Here is a 21987-nt window from a genome sequence, read left to right as displayed (position 1 = left end):
AAAATGTTATGAGAGGAACCTACACCAGACTAATTGATGAAATTAGGCTTATATTTGAAAGCAGCTTTTAAGTTAGGGTTTTGTAAATCATTTTACATTAAAATTTACAAAGGCAGAATTACTTCTTATTTCACATCAGCAACAGCTAGCAAATGTATCAGGGACAGTGTGTGCCAAGTACCTCACTAATTAATTTAGAGTATTACTCCATAACATTCTAAAAACCTAAGAGCTACAAAGTGACCTTCTCTTCTACTTGGAATAGCAGAGGAAATAATAGACAAGTGGGGAAATGGGATTGTGCCACTTGGAAATTCGCCAGGGCGGTAGGATTTTCACCCTATTGTTGCCAAAGGCACTGTGGCACCTTTATTGCCACCTGGGTCAAAGGCAGTTTCATATAGCATCTGACTCTCATTTTAGATTAAACATGAGCCCTTGGATGCAGGTCTGTATTTTTAGCCAGAGGGAACTTAGAGAGCCCACATAATTAATTTCCATGGGCGAAACTGAAGGCGTTACCATGTAACTTCATAACAGTGACATGTTATTGGCTAATGCATTAATGTAAAAATCTGGAAGGAAATGTCCCACAGTACATTTCCAATTACTTCGAAAGCTCTCCTCTGAAGGAGTAGAGATCTCGGAACACAGAATAAGGGGTGAAATGTAACTCAGAGACGTAGCACCATGAACTGGGTTTACATTTAAATCCCAGCTCCTAAGGCTGTCTCCCTCCAAATTTCCAGGCTAATCACTTAGAGTCATAGGGCCGATAAATGTTACTATGGGCTTTTGAAAACAAATCTTGTGTGTAAGTAGCCAAAAGCCACAGAAATTAATTAATGTAGAGGCATTTTCTTTGTGAGATGTCAAGTTCAAGCTAAAAACCCTACAGCTGATGTTAAGAACAGAGTACCATTCTATGAACCAGGTCCTATGGAACCTTCCCAGGATTGCTGTAAACACCCTGCCACAGACCGCAGGCTCTTTGTGGGCCCTGTCACACATCCGTAGTGAAATTCCTCCTAAAAAGGAATGACTGTAGTCATCACAGTATACCCTTTCAATTGCCCTCTTGTGGAGAAGTTTCTTTCCTTTATAAACCCTAAAGTGGTCAGTTAATATTGATTAGAAACAAAGCCTCAGATTTACTTCTCATATCAGAACAACCAACCTTCTCATTTTTGGATCAGTTCATGACTGAATCAATTGAAACTGAAGTCTTTGAATGAAATAGGGCAAATATGTTAGCCTGGAGCAAATTATAGATGGCAAACAAGTAACAAACCACAGAAAATGGGTCATTGATAGTAGAAACACTGACAGTCTTTTAAATGTACAAGGTTATAGTTTATCTACAGCATTTAAAATCGTTTATTGGTGAGATAGAAAAAAGTTCTAATTTTTTTTACACGTTACCATGCAACCAAAAAAAAGTTATTTTCTCAGGCCAGCCCAATTGTCTCAATATTTCTATGAATCCAGACATATATTAAGAACTTCCAGAGGTGTTGATAATGCCCACTCCATGCCCCCATCAAGAAGAGGTGATTTCAGAAGACACCTCATGTTTCAAATTCATTTACTGCATTATGACCAGTTTTGGGTTTTGTTCTTACTGTTGCTGTTTTTACTTTTTGGCTTTATGAAGTTATTTGTTCTCCTTTTCTGAGAAAGGGCGTGTTCCTACATAAGCTTTTCTGTGAGGAGCAAAACCCTCCTCTGACCCAGGTATTGCCTCACATGGAAAGAGCTCGCATCCTAGGCTCACACACAGCTCTGCACCTCCTTGCTCCTTCAGTCACAGGCTTTGCTGTCAGAGCCTCAGACTTGGCACGTTGAGTGTAATGGAGCCAAAGAAAAGCATGCTCACCTTACCCTGATAGGAGGGAGTGCAGAAATCAGGACGAATGCTCCATTTCCCGGTGTTTGGTTCCTTAATGCAGATGGTGTCCCTTTTATTTTTCCTCCTGGGTTGACCGCTTTGAATATAGTGGGACATAAGTATTTTAGCAAAATGCTCATTACTTACAAACAACACTGAATTCCAGGTGAACTGTACCGAATGCATGGAAATGAGGAGAGATTTTGCTCTCCCACACTGCTTGCCAAGGTGAAAATTCACCCCCGAAGTTACTCATTTGCAAACGCTGTTGAAGTCATTAGATAATACAATTGGCTTCAAAGGCACCAGAAGGCCAAATTTCTCATTGGAGCTGAGCATACCCAACATCCAAGTTTGGCTCCCAACCTATAACAAAATTGATAATGCATATCGGTTTTAAAAAGTGAATTTTCACCTTGAGTCTTTCTCCCGTAAGACCACTGGGAACAGAATGCTAATGTATCCTGGCCTCCTTCCAAATCTGCCATTATAGATTCACCTTCTTAACCCATAATACATATAATTCCTTCTTCCTAGTGCTTGCCTCATTGAGGCCACGCACACGTGTGACCGCTCATCCAGCGTATTTACGGGGAGAGCAAGGGTAACATGACTTGATGCTGTAGTCGATTAGCTCCAAAATCTTCATGCCATCCCAAGAGCATGATTTTATGGCTCTGTGATTCATGATCTGGATGATTTCTGATCTGTGGAAGCTGCAGGGTAAAACCAGGGCCTGGCCAGAATAGAGATGATCACACATCTTTATCAAATGACACTATTGGAAGGTGTACAGTGGCACCTTATAACCACCACCAAAACTTTCTATGATGCTCATGAGCCCACCCCATGCCCTTCCCCTGAGTCTATCCTGGGCTTTCTCTCTTGGGGTAGCAATAGATCCTCTCTGACCATAATCTGCAAAACAGATCCACATAAGGAAAGACGGCTCCAGCACCTAAGTAATAAACAGCAAAATGGTGTTTCCTCGCACTTAGGGTGTGATAAGACCCACCTGAGAAGCTTTTGCAAATTCAGATTTCAAGGCCTGACCTTTGGAGATTCGGGTTCAGAGAGGTCTAAGGAGGACAAGCAGATTAGCAACTGCAGTTTCAACAGGCATTCAGGTGACTCTTGTGTTTGGCAAGTTTAAGAACACGAATTTAAAAAGAAGCATAGGGGCTCCTGGGTGGCACAGTCGGTTAAGCATTTGACTTCAGCTCAGGTCATGATCTCACTGTTGGTGGGTTCAAGCCTTGCATCCGGTTCTGTGCTGACAGCCCAGAGCCTGCTTTGGATTCTCCCTCTCTCTCTCTCTCTCTCTCTCTCTCAAATATAAACATTAAAAAAAAAAAAACAGAAGTGCAATGATGAGAAGCAAAACACAGAAGCCCCAGGGTGCAGAAGAAAAGAGGGTGGCGCTAAATCAGCACGTGGTTCCCTCACTATGTGCAACCTTCCCCTCTCTGGGCCTGTGAACTTTTTCTGCAGCTTCTCTGAATCACATACCGGGCAGAATATTTGTCTTTGGAAAAAATAAACAACTACAGCACCAAAAGAAAGGAGGAACTGCTGCCGCCCACTTAAACCTTCAGTTTTCAAAATAGATTGTGGGGAGCAGCCCTGCACCGCCCCTGAAGGCACGCATCTGAAACCTTGGGAAACTATTTGAAGCTTAAGAGGCCCAGGTCAAGTTTAATTCCCAAGTCACTGGGGACGGGTGGAGGCTTTTGCCCTTCACTGTCACAATGGTGTAACACGCTTAGCCTGGGAACCAGGGAATATTCTTGGAACAAAGTCTCAAACTGTCGGTACTGCTGGATGCTTTATGAGCAATTGTGCTGAGTAAAAAATAGTGGTTCATTTGAACTTGATATCGTGGTAGGGAAAACGAAGTAAAACAAATTACTACAGGCGGAATTAAAGAAGGGATATTCTATGGAAAATGTTTGCCTCTAACAGATGTATGCACCTATGCAGCATTTCTTTAATGCTTATTATGCTTTCTTTTTCTCATTTTTCCTGTCGCTATTTTTGTTTTTCAGGCGGGACCACTGTGCTGAACACAGAAAAACCAACCGTTATAGACAGCACGATACAATCAGGTATCCAACAAAACAGAAAAGGGTGTAGATTCCGTGTGCACTTCTTCCCCGCCCCCCTCCCCACCCTGAAATAGTGCGTGGATCTGCCTCTTGGTTTCGGTTTCCCCCAAAGTCCTAGAAGAGGGATGCCACGCAGCATCTGGTCTCCAAGCATGAGCCATAAATATTGCTTTCCTTGCATCCACATGTATATGCAGCAGGGAGTGAGGTTTCCTTCTCCATCAGTAATTGCCAAATGGTGACAATCTCAGCTCCCGACGGAAGGAACTGAGTAACATACTTTGTTTAACGCAGCACATCTAGGACACGGACTGTGTTTGCAAACTACAGGAGAAGGAAATCTCACAGGCAGCAGCCTGACTATTTATTTTCATCACAATTCTGCAAAACCGAGACAGGCAAAGTTTGTCAGTTTTGCCTGCCATGAAGTTGGCAGTTTGACAATAGCGTTTCCAGTGGGCGTGCCACGAAGTGGGGTGCAGGAAACCAGGGCTCTTATTGTGCGGGGGGGGGGGGGGGGGGGGGGGGGGGGGGGGGGGGGGGGGGGGGGGGGGGGGGGGGGGGGGGGGGGGGGGGGGGGGGGGGGGGGGGGGGAGAGCGGCGCCCTCGGGAACGCCTCCGCGTCCTTTTATTCATAGAAAATCATAATGACTTTTCAAACCCTTGGCTTGCTGTTTATCAGCGGCCAGCGGCAGTGAAATGGCAGCCTCCCCCTTTCTCTCTTTTGTATTTTGTTAGTATTCTGTAAAATTCTTCTCCACAGACACACGCAAAGGGAAATAGTCAGTATAAGCAATCAGAGGTTTAAAATACTTTAAAGTTAATCATTAGAGTAAGGTGACCAGGTCAGTTTTCCAGCTTCTCCTATTTCCTGTATTGAAGCTCACTCAGGCTTGGCCTCCACAGTCATTTATTAATGGGGCGTGTGGTGTATATCAATGTTTCCTCAACAGTATGACACTACCGAGCTAGGCAGAAAGTAGAAAGGACTGCTCTAATTAGTATGCTTCCTTAAAGGACACTGTCACCGTTGACCTGATTAAACTGCAAAACAAACTTCTCTCTTCCCTTGAACTTAACCCCGAGTTTCCCTGCGGTGTGTTCAGGTTGACAGAATTTCTACTATCCCATGGCTCAGACACCCCCAACTATGGAAAGGTGAAAAACAGAAGAGTATCTACTCACCTAAATTCAGAAAACATTGTAGTCAAAACCACAACTTTTCAAGTTGTAAAATACAGCCTCCAGGGGTTGTGCAAGCACCCTGGGTGGCTTCCATAGGTCATGAGTGAAGCCCCGCCTCTCGCTTGTTTCCTGACTTTTCTGGGGGTCCTTTGCCCTCTTGGGTGGTTTCTGTGGAGTAACTGCCAGCTGGCTCACTGTGACCTTCTATAATAGGGAAGAGGTGAAACATGAAGTTCTAATGGTGTAACAAACACATTAACTGCTCTGTTAGTTTTTTCTCTTGCCAGAGAGTTAATTAAAACCACTCTAAGGGACCCCTGGGTGGCTCAGTCAGTTGAGCATCTGACTTTGGCTCAGGTCATGATCTCACAGTTCGTGGGTTTGAGCCCTGCATCGGGCTCTGTGCTGACAGCTCAGAGCCTGGAGCCTGCTTTGGATTCTGGGTTTCCTTCTCTCTCTGCCCCTGCCCCTCCTCTGTGTGTGTGTGCGCACCCTATCTGTCTCTCAAAATTAATAAATAAACATTAAAAATTTTTTAAAGAAATAAACACTTAAAAAAATTAAATACCCACTCTGAAGTTGCCAATGAACTTGTTTCATCTCCTCTCTCTTCTTGCCTATCAAAAGAGCTAGGGATCGTTTAAAAACTAAAAGTCAGCAACAGCTCGGGAGAAAATGGAAAGATATACACCAGATTCCAAAGTGGGATAATTCTCCCTGAAGGTTGAAGGTTTGGCATGACTTTGTGAACTCCTTTGGTTGGTGCATGAGTTTAAGGGCCAGCCATCTCATAGGGTGTCCTGTGGTCAGGACACGGAGGTACAGATCAAGAACCAGTAAGACCCATGGTGACCACCATCTGAACTCGTTTATGTCCAACCAGAGCTTACTGATAAAAGTGGTCTGCTCTGGTTTTGAGTTCCACAAATCACTTTGGTTTCCTGTTTTCCATTGCTTGAATCCTGAATCTGTCTCCCAGTCTTTGTGGATAATGGACCGTCTGACCTTCTTTGAGGAGTTCTGTTCTTTGTCACCTTCTGTCTAAACCGATGCCCAGAACAGTTTGGGAGGCCCGGGGTGTGCATAACGTCAGAGGCCAAGTCTGACGTTGAGGTGTTCACCCAGTGGTGGGACCCACTAATAATGTGATCTACACTGTTTTGCAGTTTTCAGATTCTTTGGGCATCTTTACAAGCAGCAAATTGGACCCCTAAACTTTCATCTAATCTCATTTTTTGCTGAAGCCATTAGATACTCAAGCAGAGTCTTAAGATTTCATTTTTAAGGACTCTTATCAGTATAATAAACTCAGTGGACATATAACATTCAGATACTGTCTGGGTTGTAATCAGATGCATAAAATCCTATTAATGCTCTGCCAGGAATGATGAGAAACCCTGCATTTTAAATCCAGCTCCCCCTGCTGAAACATCTCACCCTCTGAAGATCTTTGAACACTCCTATGGTAGCTCAGAGTATATTCCTAACCTCTGATTACATGGGCCTAAGCCCCTCCACTTATTTGGACTGGAAGACCAGTCTGTGAGTAAGCTAGTTAACATCCTCAAAAGAAGTTTTGAAAAGCAGATTCCAAAATTAAATCCTTGTGCATATATGGTGCTAATGATTCAACTGTGGGCAAGACATTCAACAATCGCAGCTGGTGCGTGCTCACAGTGGCTATAAATTTAAGTTCCGAATATTGTTTCCTGCTATTTTTAAGAGTCAAGAAGGGATTTAGCCAGATTATTCCCAATGAATTTAATGAGAATCATGCAGCCACAGGGCCTGGGTAATATTTTGGAGACGGAAAGGTCAATAGTCCTATATACTTACTCCATTCATGATTTGCTTTTTTTCTCTTTCTTTCTCTTTCCTCTTTTCTGCTTCTTTCCTTCTTTCTTCTTCTCTCTCTCTCTTTTCCTTTCCCTCCCTATACAAGTTTGTGTGTAGCTTATGTGTTTAAGAGCCCTTCTGGCCAGGCTTGAATTTTCAACATTTTCTCACCCCACACCTCTCCCCACCATATGCATTGATAAAAAAAAGAATATTTCTTTTAAATTAGGAAGATTGCCAGAGATTATATTATTGGGACAAGAAGACAAAAGAGTAGTAAAATACAAAACATTAGAGCAGATTGCCATGTTGAATTCCTAGGATTGGAGAAAACAGGAGAAGATAAACGTAGACCGCTGCTCAGCACAGCTGCTCAGGCTTGAAATGCCTGAGTCCTCATTTCAAGCAAGGCTGTCCTATGTCCTAATCGTAACCAACACATCCAAGTCCATATATTTTATGATATCACCAGAAAATTAAGAGCCAAAATAATGCATAATGTGGTTTTCTGTACTATACAATAATAATTTGATGTGTTAACCAGAAATACGACCAGAAATGTGTGAGCCGTAATGGCTTGCTGCCTTCCTGCATGTCCATGTCTTCTGAACTCAAAACCACACACATATTAACATTTTCCAATATTAACATTTTCTAACATGAGAGTATGCACAGTACATTCCAGGTTCGTGGGTGCTGACATCCAAGGTTGCTCAACCATTCAGTCACTGTTCAATTGACTGTAGTTCATCTGCATAATTCAATCTTGCTGCTCAAAAGTGTGGTAAATTTTGGAGGGGGTTTCTCATGCTTTAAGAAGCCCTATTTCATGGTCATGATAGACTAGGTATGAAATATATCTCTCCAGTGACACCAGAGCTGTGAAATACAGCCCTTTTGCACTAATAGAAAGTAGGTACGATACACATCACGTGGCTCACACTAGAGTTACTTTCCCAGAGCGGTGCTGCGCACCCCTCCACCCCCTGGGGGTCTCCTTGTCCCTGAAAAGGAGAATCTATCCAGCTCACATTTGACAAGGCATATGGTGCATTCCTTCCAAAATTCTACATTAGCATTTGAAAAGGCTTCCCTGGAAACTAAAAATGCAAAGTAAATCATCCTTATCTATTCACTAAATGGTCCCATTAAAATCCCTCCCAGGATTGTTAAAGTGGGGGAGGGGCACTGGAGCCCAGGCTCGGAGAAGAAAGCAAAACTACATCGTGTTAAACCCGGACAAAGTTAAAGTTCAAAGCCAGATGTGATCTCAGCCTGACCCTAACGCAGCATACAATACTATACCTCCCTTATTGTACATATGGATTGTTTTGAGGCACGTTCAAGATCCAATTGGCGAGGCGCCCTAGGCACCTTTCTCTCCGTTTCAATGCTGCCATCTTGTGGACTACCTAAACTCAAAAAACGTGACCTTCCTTCATTAGAGAAAACAGGCGTGCTTTGTGTGTTTAATTTTATGTAATGGGGGGAGAAGTGGGACTGGCAGAAGCAGGAGAATTTTATCTTTAGGATTATTTTTATTAGTAGCTTCAGTTTATCAAAAACAGATTCTAAATCACAGTGATTTCATTTTTTTCCATACTTAAAAACCAAAGCTACTTCTTTGAAAAAAAAAGGGGTTGAGTAAAAATTAAAGCTATGGAGATTTAAAGAAACACCACAAATAGCACCTTGTAGAACACACAACACAAATAATCCCTGGTAATCCACTCATACTTTCATTTTAGAATCTAAAGAAAACATTTTGAACATTAAAAAAAAATTTTTAATGTGCAGCTATTTAAAAATGCTTTGGCTTTATGTGAACTTTCCTGGAGGTTTTAAGTGGGGCGAATGATTTACATACACATTTTAAAATTCACGAAAACAGCAGAAACTTACACTTAAAATTAGTTGACCTGATACAAAGCACAGAAGAAAAAATGGTCTTAAGAAATGCATCAGAGATCTGACCTAAAGACCTGAATCATTAGCCAGGATGATGAAAATACAGATAACCTCCAGAATGAGACATCCAGCCTAGTCACGTATCTAGATTTCTAGGTTCACAGATCAATCTGTACTTAAAAATTCTTTTCATCAGTGGATATCAATTTACATAATACTCATATTAAATATTGTGGACCAAGGGAAAATGCTACCAATGAAATATGTATGCCTAGGAAAGTAACCTTTCTGGAAATTTTATGTAAAACCAATTTGGCAGACAGTCCATAATCTTTTTAAAGTTGGATTTAAAAAAAATTTCTAAACGTGATTTTGCAAACATTTTGACATCTTCGTGCATCTTTTGAGTTTCCTGGTAATCCTGGATTTTGTGGCTTTCCCAGAATTTTCAAACAGACGTTGTTATATAAGTCGTGCCTTCTGTGAGCAAATTAAGGGCCTTTCTGACCTAAATGATTAAATTTGTCTTCCTCTGCTTTTCTCTATTTTTCCTTTCCACCCACTCAAGAGTTTCCAACATATGGTTTTAACTGTGAATTTGGCTGGGGCTCTCACAAGACATTCTGTCACTGGGAACATGACAATCACGTGCAGCTCAAGTGGAGCGTGTTGACCAGCAAAACTGGACCGATTCAGGATCACACAGGTAACGGAGAGTTCACTTCAGCGTCATTTCTTTGAATTAGAAAAGGTGTGACTGTGGAGGGTCTCTGGAGTCTGTGGGATCAGGGTTGTTCAAAAAGACTACCAACTCTTCACTCACGCTTTCCTTTCCTGGAACTACCAAGCTCTCCTTTCCTAGAAGAGATACTTGTCCACCAAGCAGTAGAGAAAGCTGATTAAATTTGGTGACTGATTGCCTCTTTGATAAATAGCAAACTGGGCAAAGATGTGTGAATAAGTACCCATTTCATAGTTTTCTGAAGCTGTTTATGGCAATTTCAAATATACTCAAATAGAAAGGGTTAGCGAAAAGTACGCTGTATGTATATAACCCAGCTTCAACAGTCACTAAATCACCGGACTCTTATTTAATCTCTATCACCCCTGACTCTGGATTATTTTGAGGCAAGTCCAGACATATGTCATCTCATTTATTTTGCAGCTAAAGAAACAAGAAGTGAGTCTATTGCTTGCTCTCTCTTGACCCTTGACGTGAAAGTGGAACAAGGTGGGGTGGGATTCTTACTCTTTTGAGAAAGGTTGTAAATCTAGCCCATTTTTTCTGAACAGGTGGAAACTTCCCCCCAGCCTCCCACCTCCTGTCTTACTTTCCTGCTAAGATTAATTAGGGGCAGAGGGATGGGCTGCAGGTCACAGGGGGCCAGGCAGCCACACCAGGGGACTCTATCCTGCCATCCCGATTTCTTCTTAGTCATTTTGTCACCTGGTGTCAATACCCAGTGATATCCTACAAAGACCATATATACACATACTCCCACACACAACAGACTCAACCCGCAGACTTCTTTACTCAGTGAGACTTACAGGACTACTACTCAAGAGGTAGCTTCACAAATGATACCCTCAAGGGGCATTGTCTGGTGCTGAGAAATCTCATTAAGCAAAATTGCCCCATGCTGGGGCTTTGGGCCAGTGGGTCAGTGGGCCAATGGATGGGCAGAGGGCACTTCACGCCTCTCCCATTTTGTTATTCGCTTTTTTTTTTCCCAGTGAATATAACCATTAAGTAGGTTGAATTGGCCGCCTTCCACCACAGCTACCTCTTTGCCTAATGAGAATGACAAGGAAATTGGATAAAATTGGACTCCTTCAATTCTGAGACACTTTCAATTGAATCTTAAGACAAGCAGTTTTAGAAAACTTAAAATACTTTGACTGTAAATGGCACTGTACATATAAATGGCATCAAATTAACCAAATGCAATTAGCTGAAATGAAGGCAGTAATGGTGGAAAAATTGATGCAAAGTGAAGCAAAATGGCTCAGTAGGATCTGACATTCAAAGGAGGTTAAAAGCTATGTTAGCCAGAGACAAAAGCTAAAAGGCTTGCAGAAGTAAAGTGCTAATTGAGAAAATGAAGACAGAGTTCCTGACCCAGATCTGTGATAAAACCCCTGAAAGGAAAAAAATATCAACGCTTTATGTGTTGGAGTATCAGAAAAGGAGGGCTTGTCTTAGATTAACAGCTGAGAAGTGTGATTCCTTCAGAAGGATTTGTCTCTTTTGTTCTCCCAGACACACAGATTTACTTGGCTGTAGTACCAGGTCTGCCCTGATGAGAAAAAGCCTGCTGCAGCTCTAGGAACACAATCATTTGCTGAGAGAGAGCGGCAAGCCAGACATCTGAAAGGCAGGAACTTGTTAACATAAAAAACATAGATGAAAAGAGCCTACACCCAGCACACATACACAGAGACCGACATTAGACAGTATTCTGCACTTTGTGAATCAGACCTGGAGATGTCTTTAAATTAGCACTACCTAAGTAAAATATTCTGTTCGATTTTGAATTTCTTCGAAGGAAACCCACAAGATTTTCTGCAATTGACTTTTAAGAGGGAAGTTATGTGCCTCCTTATGGAGGATTCCTGAAGCCCAGCATCTTCCCTGGCTCATTGAGCCCTATGACTTGGTAGATGTTGCACTGGATGCTGGAGATGCGGGAATATAGGAGGGTTGCCCTGCCCCGAGGAGCTCACAGTCTGGTTGAGGGTGAGAAATGATTACTGTGCAGCATGAGGGTGCCCCAAGGCAGGGGTGAGCAGCAACAGGAAAGATAACACATAGGATCAGAGAAAGCAGTTCTGTCTGGAGACGGTCTGAGCTAGGAATGGCGTGCACAGACATGGAGGAGGGATGGCAGGTGGTGTGGCCGGACAGGTTCCAATGTGAAGCAGTTAGATGTGTGGCAAGGGTGCAGCCTTGGGTGCCACGTGAGGAGCTGAAGAGGCTAAAGGTAGTGAGGAGCCACTGAGAAGCTTTGAGCAGAGGAGGGACAGGAGCATGTTTTTAGAGGACCACAGTGGTGTCCAGGCAGAGGTCAGGAGAGATTTCTCAGGCAGCCGTCTTTCCTCTACCCAGGTCCAGTTTTCCCCTTCTTTCTTCCACCTCTTCTCTGACGAGCCAAAACAAACCTCCTGGGCTCCATAAACGTGCTTCCTCTCGGCAGCATCTCTAACTTCAGTATTTTTCCCCAAGATGGGCGTGTTGGGCACAGAGGCACAATAGGTGCGTTTTCTACCTGTCCCTCCTGGTGGACTGGTCCCCTACTCTCCTCGGTGAAATGGCACTGTCACACAGATAGGGCACCATTCCTTGGTAATGTAGTGGGAGAAAACAAATCCCGAGAGTCCTTTTGGTCACGGGAGCTTGTCCCAAAGACAGTATCGAACATGCTGCTGGAATTTCCACCCTCTCAGTATTCCACCCATTGGTGCAATCACTTCTAAGCAGCCAGGTGAGGGAAGCAAGTTGCCTGCCGACACATGCACCTCCACCTGGACACCGTCGACATAGGCAAGCAAATACAAGGACAGTGAAAAACTCTCTCACAAACACGCAAACCCCTTGGGCAGCAAACAAAACATCCCACAGCTCACTGAGGCCCGAGCGTCGGATTCACACTTACATCAGGTGAGGCGTTAGAGTCGGTATTTCTATTTGCGGAGCAAACAGTGAAACATGAGTTGTGTGTGTAGACCAGGTGGTGGCAGGAGGGAATGTTCCCACTGGGGGTAATTAAAAGCAAAGCCCAGAGTAAGTCCTTGCAGCCTGGCAAGTGTCTACGTTGCCCAAATGGCAAGTTCTAATAAGTCTCAAATATGCAACTTTGCCTCTCCTTGAACCAGAAGCCCACATCAAAAAGGAGCGGGACTTGAATTGAGATTCAAGCTCTCAGGTGTATTTAAGGACTTTATAAACCATTAAAATACATGAGAGAAAAATCATCTGAATTTGTAGATTATTTGGGAAAACTGCAACTGTATTCTTATGAAGCAGCTAGAGTAACCTAAGTATCATCACCCAACTCAAATAATAAATAAAACATCAAAGCTGTTCACTTGATGTCTGTGTTCACATCAGTGCTGCTGAAACTGTTTTAAAGTTGCATGAAAATAGGTCTGCCCTCTGCTTTCAGTGTGCTTGCAATGATGCAAAGGCCAACTGGAGTCACACCCCATGTCCATGTGACAGTGCATTCCAAATATGTGGTGTCCAAATGTGCTGCTTCACAGCCTTCTCCCAGTCAAATATCCACTCACAGAGGCTTGGAGTGCAGACTCAGGAGCCAAAGAGGCTCCCCAACAGCAGCACACCAACACTTCCTTCCCTGCACACTTGGGTTCTGGTGCTCAGCCCAGGAGAGAAGGATTGAGTCACGGAACTGGAAAGAAGAGATGAAGGACTCATACATTCAGCCACTCTCCCTAACCTGGTTTTTTGTCACAGCAGGAGATGGCAACTTCATCTATTCCCAAGCCGACGAAAACCAGAAGGGCAAAGTGGCTCGTCTGGTGAGCCCCGTGGTTTATTCCCAGAACTCTGCCCACTGTATGACCTTCTGGTATCACATGTCTGGCTCACACGTGGGCACGCTGCGGGTCAAACTGCACTACCAGAAGCCAGAAGAGTATGACCAGTTAGTCTGGATGGCCATCGGACACCAAGGAGACCACTGGAAGGAAGGGCGTGTCCTGCTCCACAAGTCTCTGAAGCTTTATCAGGTGCGCCCCCTTCCCTGGTGGGAGGGCAGCTCCTTGAGGGGCACTGGGATATTACTGTGAAAATCATGGGAAATAGATGTGGGAATTATTCTGAATATGATTTCAGGCGCTCCCGGAACCTGGGATTTTGCTGCAATCTCAGTAGCATAGTTCGCAGTCTCCAACATTACAGGAATAAAACCAATCTGCTGGGAAAGGGGAGAATGCTACTTTATAATCTATTTCTGGCTGCCACAGTGCACATTCCTTTTATTTGCTGCTTTCCCCAGTTTAAAGTTTTGAGTTATAAAAAGAGAGTGTTAGGAGAAGTTTGATGCCATCACTAGGCAGTTAACATAGATTGATGATCAAAGCGTGTGCTTACATGAAATCTCATGGATTTAATTTATGTGCCATAGATTGAACTGAACAAGCATTTGTAAACACTGCTATTCAGAACATTTCAATACTGTGAAAACGATCTCATTTTGTTAGGTGATTTTTGAAGGCGAAATCGGAAAAGGAAACCTTGGCGGGATTGCAGTGGATGACATTAGTATTAATAACCACATTTCACAAGAGGACTGTGCAAGTAAGTATGAAGTGCTATAGAAACCAGACGCACTTGCCCAGGGCACAATTATTTTCATGTGATGGTCTTTGTCTTGCTCACTAAGACATAGAATTTCAACATGGGCTATAGGCACATCATCTGAAATGCATATTTTGATGCAACAGGGCATAAAATCAGGTTGGCTTACCTTTAGCTACCCCCTTCCTTAACCTAGTTCATTTAGTGTCTGATTGTACCTGCAAAATCACATAAATGATGTGAAATCCAAAACCCATAGCTCAGAAGAAAGACTCACAGCTTACAAGCCATGTATACCATGCCAAAATATTTTGATGAAAAGTGGAAAACTCAGACATCTGGATAATTCCAAATATCTGAGTATATAAACAAAACAGCAGGCCGCTGAAAATTTTTAGCACAGTGAACTTGATTAAGATTACATTTTTAATGAATCATAGAAACTATAATTCTTTGCTTTATACAAATAAGTAGACGTTTCTGACTCTAAAAATAGTGCAAAGGACTCAAGAGAATAAATGAAATTTTGAGACTTTGCCTAGCATTGGAGTTTATGGTTTTTATTGGTCTGGATGTATAGGTGAAAGTTGACATAGAAAACCAATTCATATTCCCTGGTTCTTGACATGTAATTATAAATAGAATCACTAATGGTAATGTAATAGCACAGTAATTAGTCTTAAGCTCCATTTGCCACACTTAAACTTTTGCTATATATCATATAATAGGATGTTAATTATAATAAAATGGAATAAGCCTATTGGGCAAATTTAAGACAAAGGGAGCCTGTTGGCTGTAATGGGTTTTTGGTCATTTCAGCAATTTACAAAGCTTTTATTATACAATATATTGAATATCTGTAATCCTAAAGTGGTAATAATTTGATATGGTCAATTAAAGAAATTAGGGGGGGAAAGCAGTGAATAAAGATCTGCTTCTTCGTACTATGTAAAGAAATCTATTTAATACCACACTATTTAGCAGGTCTTCACAAGAAATGATAAGACTTAATATTTCAGTTGCAATTACTCTACAGATTGGCCACATCCAAGTCTATACTGTTGTTAAAATATGTATTTCAGGGGTGTGTGGGTGGCTCAGTCGGTTAAGTGTCCCAGCTTCGGCTCAGGTCATGATCTTACAGTTTGTGAGTTCAAGTCCCGTGTTGGACTCTGTGCTGCCAGCTTAGACCCTGGAGCCTGCTTCAGATTCTGTGTCTCCCTCTCTCTCTGCCCCTCCCCTGTGCTCTCTCTCTCTCTCTCTTTTTCTCTCACTCTCTCTCTCAAAAATAAATAAACATTAAAAAAATATGCATTTCACAGGCTTTCCTATTCCCAGATGATAATTATGTTTTCAGAATGTGAGAGTAAACTCCCTAAACTAAAGCAAAGAAATCAAATTTACTTCCACTCAGCAAGTTTTAATGGACTGCATATTGTATGCAAAGTGCTCCGTTGTATATACAGAGAGATTAAGACAACTCTGTGAGCTTTTTTCTTATCATGTGACTGGTCCACATGGCTGTAGTTGTTATGAGGCATTGTACTCAGAAAGTCACAACGAAAGAGCTGTCAAAATACTTTATGTTGCTGTCACAAGAAGAGGATGTCTAAGATAATTGTATAATTATTCATCAAATATATATCCTTGAATATTTAGCTACGGATGCTATGAGACTATCAACTATTATTACTTATCTATACATTTATGCAACAAATATTTATTGAGGCATCTTTTGTGTTCTGGACAATTTGTAAATGTTGGGAATATAGCAGTAAATAAAGCACTCAGACTCCCTACTTCCTACTCAAAACCACATGGGCTACGGCACTCTTTTTCCAGAGGTTTGGTTCTGTTCTGTTTTGGTAGGACACAGGACGCAGCCTCTTGCCTCAAAGAGCTAGGAAGCAGTTATCTCCAAAAGCCAGGATGGTAGGCATATGCACAACCCCTCTACCGTTTCCTATTTTCATCAGATTTCCCCCACACTCCAGACGCCAAAACCATCACCCTCCACTCTTCTCTTTTCTTAAAACAACATGAAAAGCTGTGCTACCTGGATTTCGATGTGACCCGGATATCCTGGTCATTTGACGTTACCTCTCTATTGTTCTATAGTTACGTGGTAGGGTGGGATTGCACTGAAAACTCCCAAGGAGATTCAGCAGAACCATTAGTGTGAGGTAGGAGTGTGTGTGTGTGTGTGTGTGTGTGTGTGTGTGTGTGTGTGTGTGTGAAGGTTTATGTAGCTTGTGTGTATTGAATTTTGTTGGCAGTTCAAATATCTCTTTCAACTTTGTTTAATTTGTCAGAACCGGCAGACCTGGATAAAAGGAACCCAGAAAATAAAATTGATGAAACAGGTAAATTTGTCTTGGTGACCTCCTTTTTTTTTTTTTTTTTTTTACCTTACTATGGCTTTCATGGTAAATTTTATGAAGCAACTTCCTGGAACTCTAGTGCACTGGTATATCAAAGCAGTTCAAATAAAATAAACGTCTCTGGTCACTGTCACAGAGTGCTCTTTTCTAAGCTGCCCAGAGGTCTAGGGAATCCACCGTGGCGGGTCCAGCTTGGGGGAGTGGCTGAAGCCAGGGGGAGCATGCTCTCCCTGCCCTGCCCTGTCTGAGCTAGAGGAGCCCCTGGAGCATAACCACATAAAACACTGTCACTTTACAACTGTAGAGGTAGGAAACCAGTGAAGACCATGACTTACCCAGAGACCAGTACTGATTTTCTTATCTGGTTGATATCCAAACATGATCTTCAAAAACTGGAGCCAAATTTTTGTGATAAGCCTTTGTGTTCAATCTGTTTCCCTTCTCCTCTACATGGGAACCCTAACTTTGTGCTAATGAAGACAGTGTTGAGGAGGAAGATGATGATGATGATGATGATGATGACGACGACGGCAAGGGCTTATTGAGGAGCTAGTATGTTCCACACACTCTATGTTCTCTAAAGTATATTTATTCCCGTTTTGCAGATGAGGAGGCTGAAACTCAGATTAGTGACTTGCCTTTAAGTACACAGTCAATTGGGTGGTAGCCTTGGACCTTACACCAATTAATCTAAAAATGGGTCTTTTCCTTGACTACTTTGTGATCAAATACAAGACATTTGATCAGAGTTGGGTCTCGCCTGATGCTAACTTATTTCTAGAAGCTTCCATACCTCCCAGCCAGCAGTTGTGGGTTGCTGGACACTTGCCCCAGCATCACTCACAACTGCCGCCACCAGTTCTGTGTCCTACCCATCAGCATCAGCACCTGTTGCCCATAGAAATGTGGACTGGCTATAGTCAGGCTTGGACTTGATAGACACGATGAATATGGCACTATACTATGCCATTAGTAACATGAACACGCAGCTCATTTAGCTTAGTTACATAGACCACACTGAGATGTAAACTTTATTAGAGGTTGTTTCAAAACAATGTTTCAAGGGAGAGAATATTAATATGCCCCAAGGCTTGTTTTCCCTTGTTTAGAGACTTGCATCTCATATTTTTAGTTTTCTTTGATTGGAATCTTTGTTGATCAGAACACCATTAAGTAAACACTGCATGTTGTGCATTAACATTTTAGTCTCATTTCTAGTACCACATAATTAGGCTCAGAGCTCCCATGTTAATAATTTCTCATGTTCCACTCTAAAGAAAACATTTCCCCAGTGACTGAGCTGCAGAGCAGCGTGACTGTCTCCAGTGAAACCACCAAAGCTGCAAAGATGCTGATTATTAACTGCGTTCTATTCAGCACAACACAGACATGGTTTCTAGCTCTGAGCCATAACCCATTGAAATGTCAGCAGCAAGTATCCCCTCTGTCCTGAAAGCTCGCTCCTTCCTGAGTGAAACCACAGTCAACTTGGGGGGAATCTATTTGACTTGAGGATTTTACATGTGGAGGAACAAACACGTGTAATCCGTGCCCAGGCATGCTGGAAACAGCGCCACATGAAAGGGCAGCCTGGAAGGTTTCCTTGTGTCTGGTTTGGAGATCAGGCACATGCACAGGGCATGGTCAGATCCCCCCACTGGACAAATGTGTGACTAAGCATTTTGCAGAGCTTGATGACCACATATCTGACCAGAGATTGTAAACACAGATTACGATCTAGTACAGATGGCGGACTTTGTGAAATCTGAATTCGATTAGAACATAACCCTCACTGTAAGTCCAAAACCAGTTATTTCCATGTGCTGAGCTATCTATCAGAATCACAGCACTGACTTCCCAGGACCCTCCCCTCCCATACCTTGATTCTAAATCTTGGTGTTTCCTGGCCATGGGGGAGCCAAACCCCACTTCAGAGATCGGAAGAGAGAAGACAGGCCCTTGAGAGAGGACAGACGACACTGGAGCATAGGATTTGGTTTTTCTCTCCTTTTTATCTCTTCGTCTGTCCACTTTCATCTGGTATGTTGAAGTGCTCACGGGACCAACTGTTCTTTTTCCCTAGGGAGCACCCCAGGCTATGAAGCCACAGGAGAAGGCGAGGAGAACATCTCCAGGAAGCCGGGCAACGTGTTGAAGACCTTGGACCCCATCCTCATTACCATCATAGCCATGAGCGCCCTGGGTGTCCTCCTGGGTGCCGTGTGTGGGGTCGTGCTGTACTGTGCCTGTTGGCACAACGGGATGTCTGAAAGAAACTTATCCGCTCTGGAGAACTATAACTTCGAACTCGTGGATGGTGTGAAGTTGAAAAAGGACAAACTGAATACACAGAGTACTTATTCGGAGGCATGAAAGCAGACAGATGAAAAGACGAGTCAGAGAATTGAAGGGGAAGGATGTAACTTGAACGTGCTGGGGAACCTGTTTGTTGATCTCTCTCACTGTACAGGCTGGGAAGTGCGTTGATGACACTGAGCCAGGCTTTTCTCAGGAGCATCCATGAGTACGGCCGACAGACATGAACAAGTTAGCTGTGTTCGCAATCAGAATCATGTACAGTCAGCTTTTTTCTGTTTGGTTTCATTTTGAATAATCCAATGCTGGTGTTGAGACCAAGTATGAATGACTTAATGATTCATTTCGACTCTCCCTCCCCATTCTCTCTCCTCTTCCTTTTATGGATTCTTTTCGGAAACTGTGCAAAATCCAAGATGCTGGCACCAAGTGTATTCAGCGGGGCCCTTTTGATGGACATGCTACCTGTAGCCCAGTGCCCAGAATATATTAGAATAACCGCCCTTCAGTGGACGCCTGAAGCTGTACTTGTGTATAATTGCCCGCGTTGTGCATAGGCAGAGAACGATTAGGATGTTTTATGTTAAAGTGCTGTAGCCTCAGTACCAGTATAGTGTGTCAGCTCTGTTTACAAAGCAATACCGTCAAATTTTCTTGATGTTTTCCAGTGTTGTACTAAACCTCGTGCTTGTGAACTCCATACAGGAAACTGTGCCATCACCAAACACTGCTGGCAACTGGGTATGCTGCCGACAACCGCAACGAAAAATCCTTGGCACTGGCTAGTCTATGTCCTCTCAAGTGCCTTTTTGTTTGTACTGGTTCTCATTGTGTTACATTAACAACCCGCTCTGTTTCTCGCTGGTGAAAGCCCTTCTCTTGAATCAAACCCTGGTGGCCCACTGACTAAGAAGAAAGTATATTTTAGTGTGAGATGTCAGCCCCCGGGAAGGCAAGGGCTCCGAAGATTTGGCGATGTGGCTTAATTGTTCTGCTTTTCCGTAGTTCAATTTCATGTCTCTTGACCCTTTTGTATAAAGCTGCAATATCCTCTCTTATTGGTCTTTCATATGGAATGTATTTTCAAATGTAAACTCTTTCTCTCCTCTCTCTCTCTGTCTCTCTCTCTCTCTCTCTCTCTGTCTTTTTTCTCTCTTAGAATTTAAGCATTTGCCATTGTCCAGAAAAGAAACTTGCAGCTTTAACCTGCTGGTAATGGCAAGCAATTTTGCTAGACTTTATGTTTAAAAATAAATAAATAAGGGAAATTCCTAACTTTGCCCTCCAAAGTCTAACTTTGGTTTTCTTGTTAACTGGTTAAAGTGACAGTATCTTTTTTCCTTAAGTCATTTGTCTGTCTGTCCCAATCAAAATGATCTGAGATAGAAATATTTGCATTTAATAGAGTGAGAAGCTGAGGGAAGAAGTAATACTAATTGGCTTTCAAGTGAGACCCGAAGGAAGGACTGAATACAATTCTCCAAATATCCAAAACCATGAGGTTTTTACATCCTAATATGCAACATGACCCTTGAGAACCTTTTGTTTTGCTATTGAATCAGACAAGGGAAGGGGAAGAAAGAACAGTTAATTTAAGAAAGTGACTATAAATCCTGGTGCCTGGGGTGAAGTATTTTAAGATAAGATGGGGAAAGAAAACAAGTAAAGTCAAAACAAATCTTTAAAAACATCCATTCAGCAGCAACCCTGAAAAAACAGAGACTTGAATGAATGCACCTAGAAACTTCCAGAGGCTCACAAAGAAAAAGCCTGCCTTGGGGCCGGTAAAACGGAAGCCTAGGGCAACAGCACAGGGACAGGAATAGCTTATCAGACGGCATCCAAATTAATCCAGAGAAACTGTGGTCGTTTTCAGTGTATTTGTATCAAGCCACGGGGTGCGGAAAGAGCTTTTACATTGTCCTCCCTACACAGCTCTAGGTCCCATTCAAATGCATTTTCGAGAGTCACATTTGCATCATGGGTGGGTCAGTCCATTCATCTTGGTTTAATTGGATTATGAATGCCTTTTGTTTCCAGGAAAGTATCGATCACTATGAAAACCCGAATAGATTTTTATTCCCAAAGGCATTCGTTCAGTTGTTATACAATCATACCAGGATGAAAGCACTAAGACCTTTTTGTCTTCTTTAAGGCAACAGACTTAGAGTTGCCCTTAGCCAAGGAAAAATGATACTGCAACTTTAAATTTTAAAGTATCTTGCACTGATAAATATATTTAAAAATTATATGTTTATAAAGTTATTAATTTGTAAAGGCAGTGTTACAAAATGTTCAGTTTATATTGTTTTAGATTGTTTCGTAATTTTTAAAGGTGTAAAATAACCTATTTTTTCTTTATTGAAATCTATAAAACTTTCTGTAGTAAAATGTTTTCATTTTACTGGTATATGATTGCTTCATGTTTTGTACCATCATAAAATTTTGTGCAAATTTTTTTTACAGAAATTTTTATTTTCTATGACAATATGACGCTTGTAAATTGTTGTTTCAAAATGAACAGCGAAGCCTTAACTTTCAATGACATTTGTATTCTCAGACACCGAGTAGCATAAAAACCACATAGAACTGAACTGTAACTTAGATTCCAAACTATGACTACTACATTCCAAAGAAACAGTTGAATTAAACATTTTCATAAAACACCCACACCTGATGACTTTTATTATATTAGCTTTGTTCTTGTTAATGAAATTGGTATTAGTCCAGCACTGAATTCCTTCCAAGATTTTTTCAAGTTATTTTTCTTTGTAAAAACTTTTTTTCAAAATTTATTTTACAGAGAGAGAGTAAGCGGGGGAAAGGGGCAGAGGGAGAGAGAGAAAGAATCCCAAGCAGGCTCCAGGATGAGTGCAGAGCCTGACACAGGGCCCCATCCCATGTCCCTGGAATCATGACCTGAGCTAAAGTCGAGTCAGTCACTCAACTGACTGAGCCACCTAGGTGCCCCAAAGTTCTTTATTTATTTTTTTTTTACATTTATTTATTTTTGAGAGACAGAGAGAATAGAGGAGGAGCAGAATCCGA

General features: G+C 42.2%; 1 protein-coding gene and 1 long non-coding RNA gene across 3 annotated transcripts in view; one reads left to right on the top strand and one right to left on the bottom strand.

The window, feature by feature from the left end:
* The window catches only part of LOC115304193, a 9012-nt gene extending 6991 nt beyond the window's left edge, over nt 1–2021 (bottom strand). Inside the window, exon 1 of one of the 2 annotated variants that reach the window (XR_003914342.1) lies at nt 1877–2021. This is a non-coding gene — a long non-coding RNA (uncharacterized LOC115304193). The remainder of the gene's footprint in view (nt 1–1876) is intronic. The other variant, XR_003914341.1, reaches the window with a different exon arrangement.
* NRP1 (neuropilin 1) overlaps nt 1–21611 on the top strand; it is a 134840-nt gene extending 113229 nt beyond the window's left edge. The window contains exons 11-16 of the mRNA XM_029954265.1: nt 3934–3993; nt 9491–9628; nt 13397–13671; nt 14146–14242; nt 16555–16605; nt 18707–21611. Coding sequence (XP_029810125.1) covers nt 3934–3993; nt 9491–9628; nt 13397–13671; nt 14146–14242; nt 16555–16605; nt 18707–18996 — 911 coding nt within the window. The 3' untranslated portion in view covers nt 18997–21611. The remainder of the gene's footprint in view (nt 1–3933; nt 3994–9490; nt 9629–13396; nt 13672–14145; nt 14243–16554; nt 16606–18706) is intronic.
* The last annotated feature ends 376 nt before the right edge of the window (nt 21612–21987 follow it).

Source organism: Suricata suricatta, chromosome 10 (genome assembly GCF_006229205.1).
Source record: "Suricata suricatta isolate VVHF042 chromosome 10, meerkat_22Aug2017_6uvM2_HiC, whole genome shotgun sequence".
NCBI classification, from domain to species: Eukaryota; Metazoa; Chordata; class Mammalia; order Carnivora; family Herpestidae; genus Suricata; species Suricata suricatta.
This window is presented reverse-complemented; position numbering and strand designations above follow the sequence as displayed.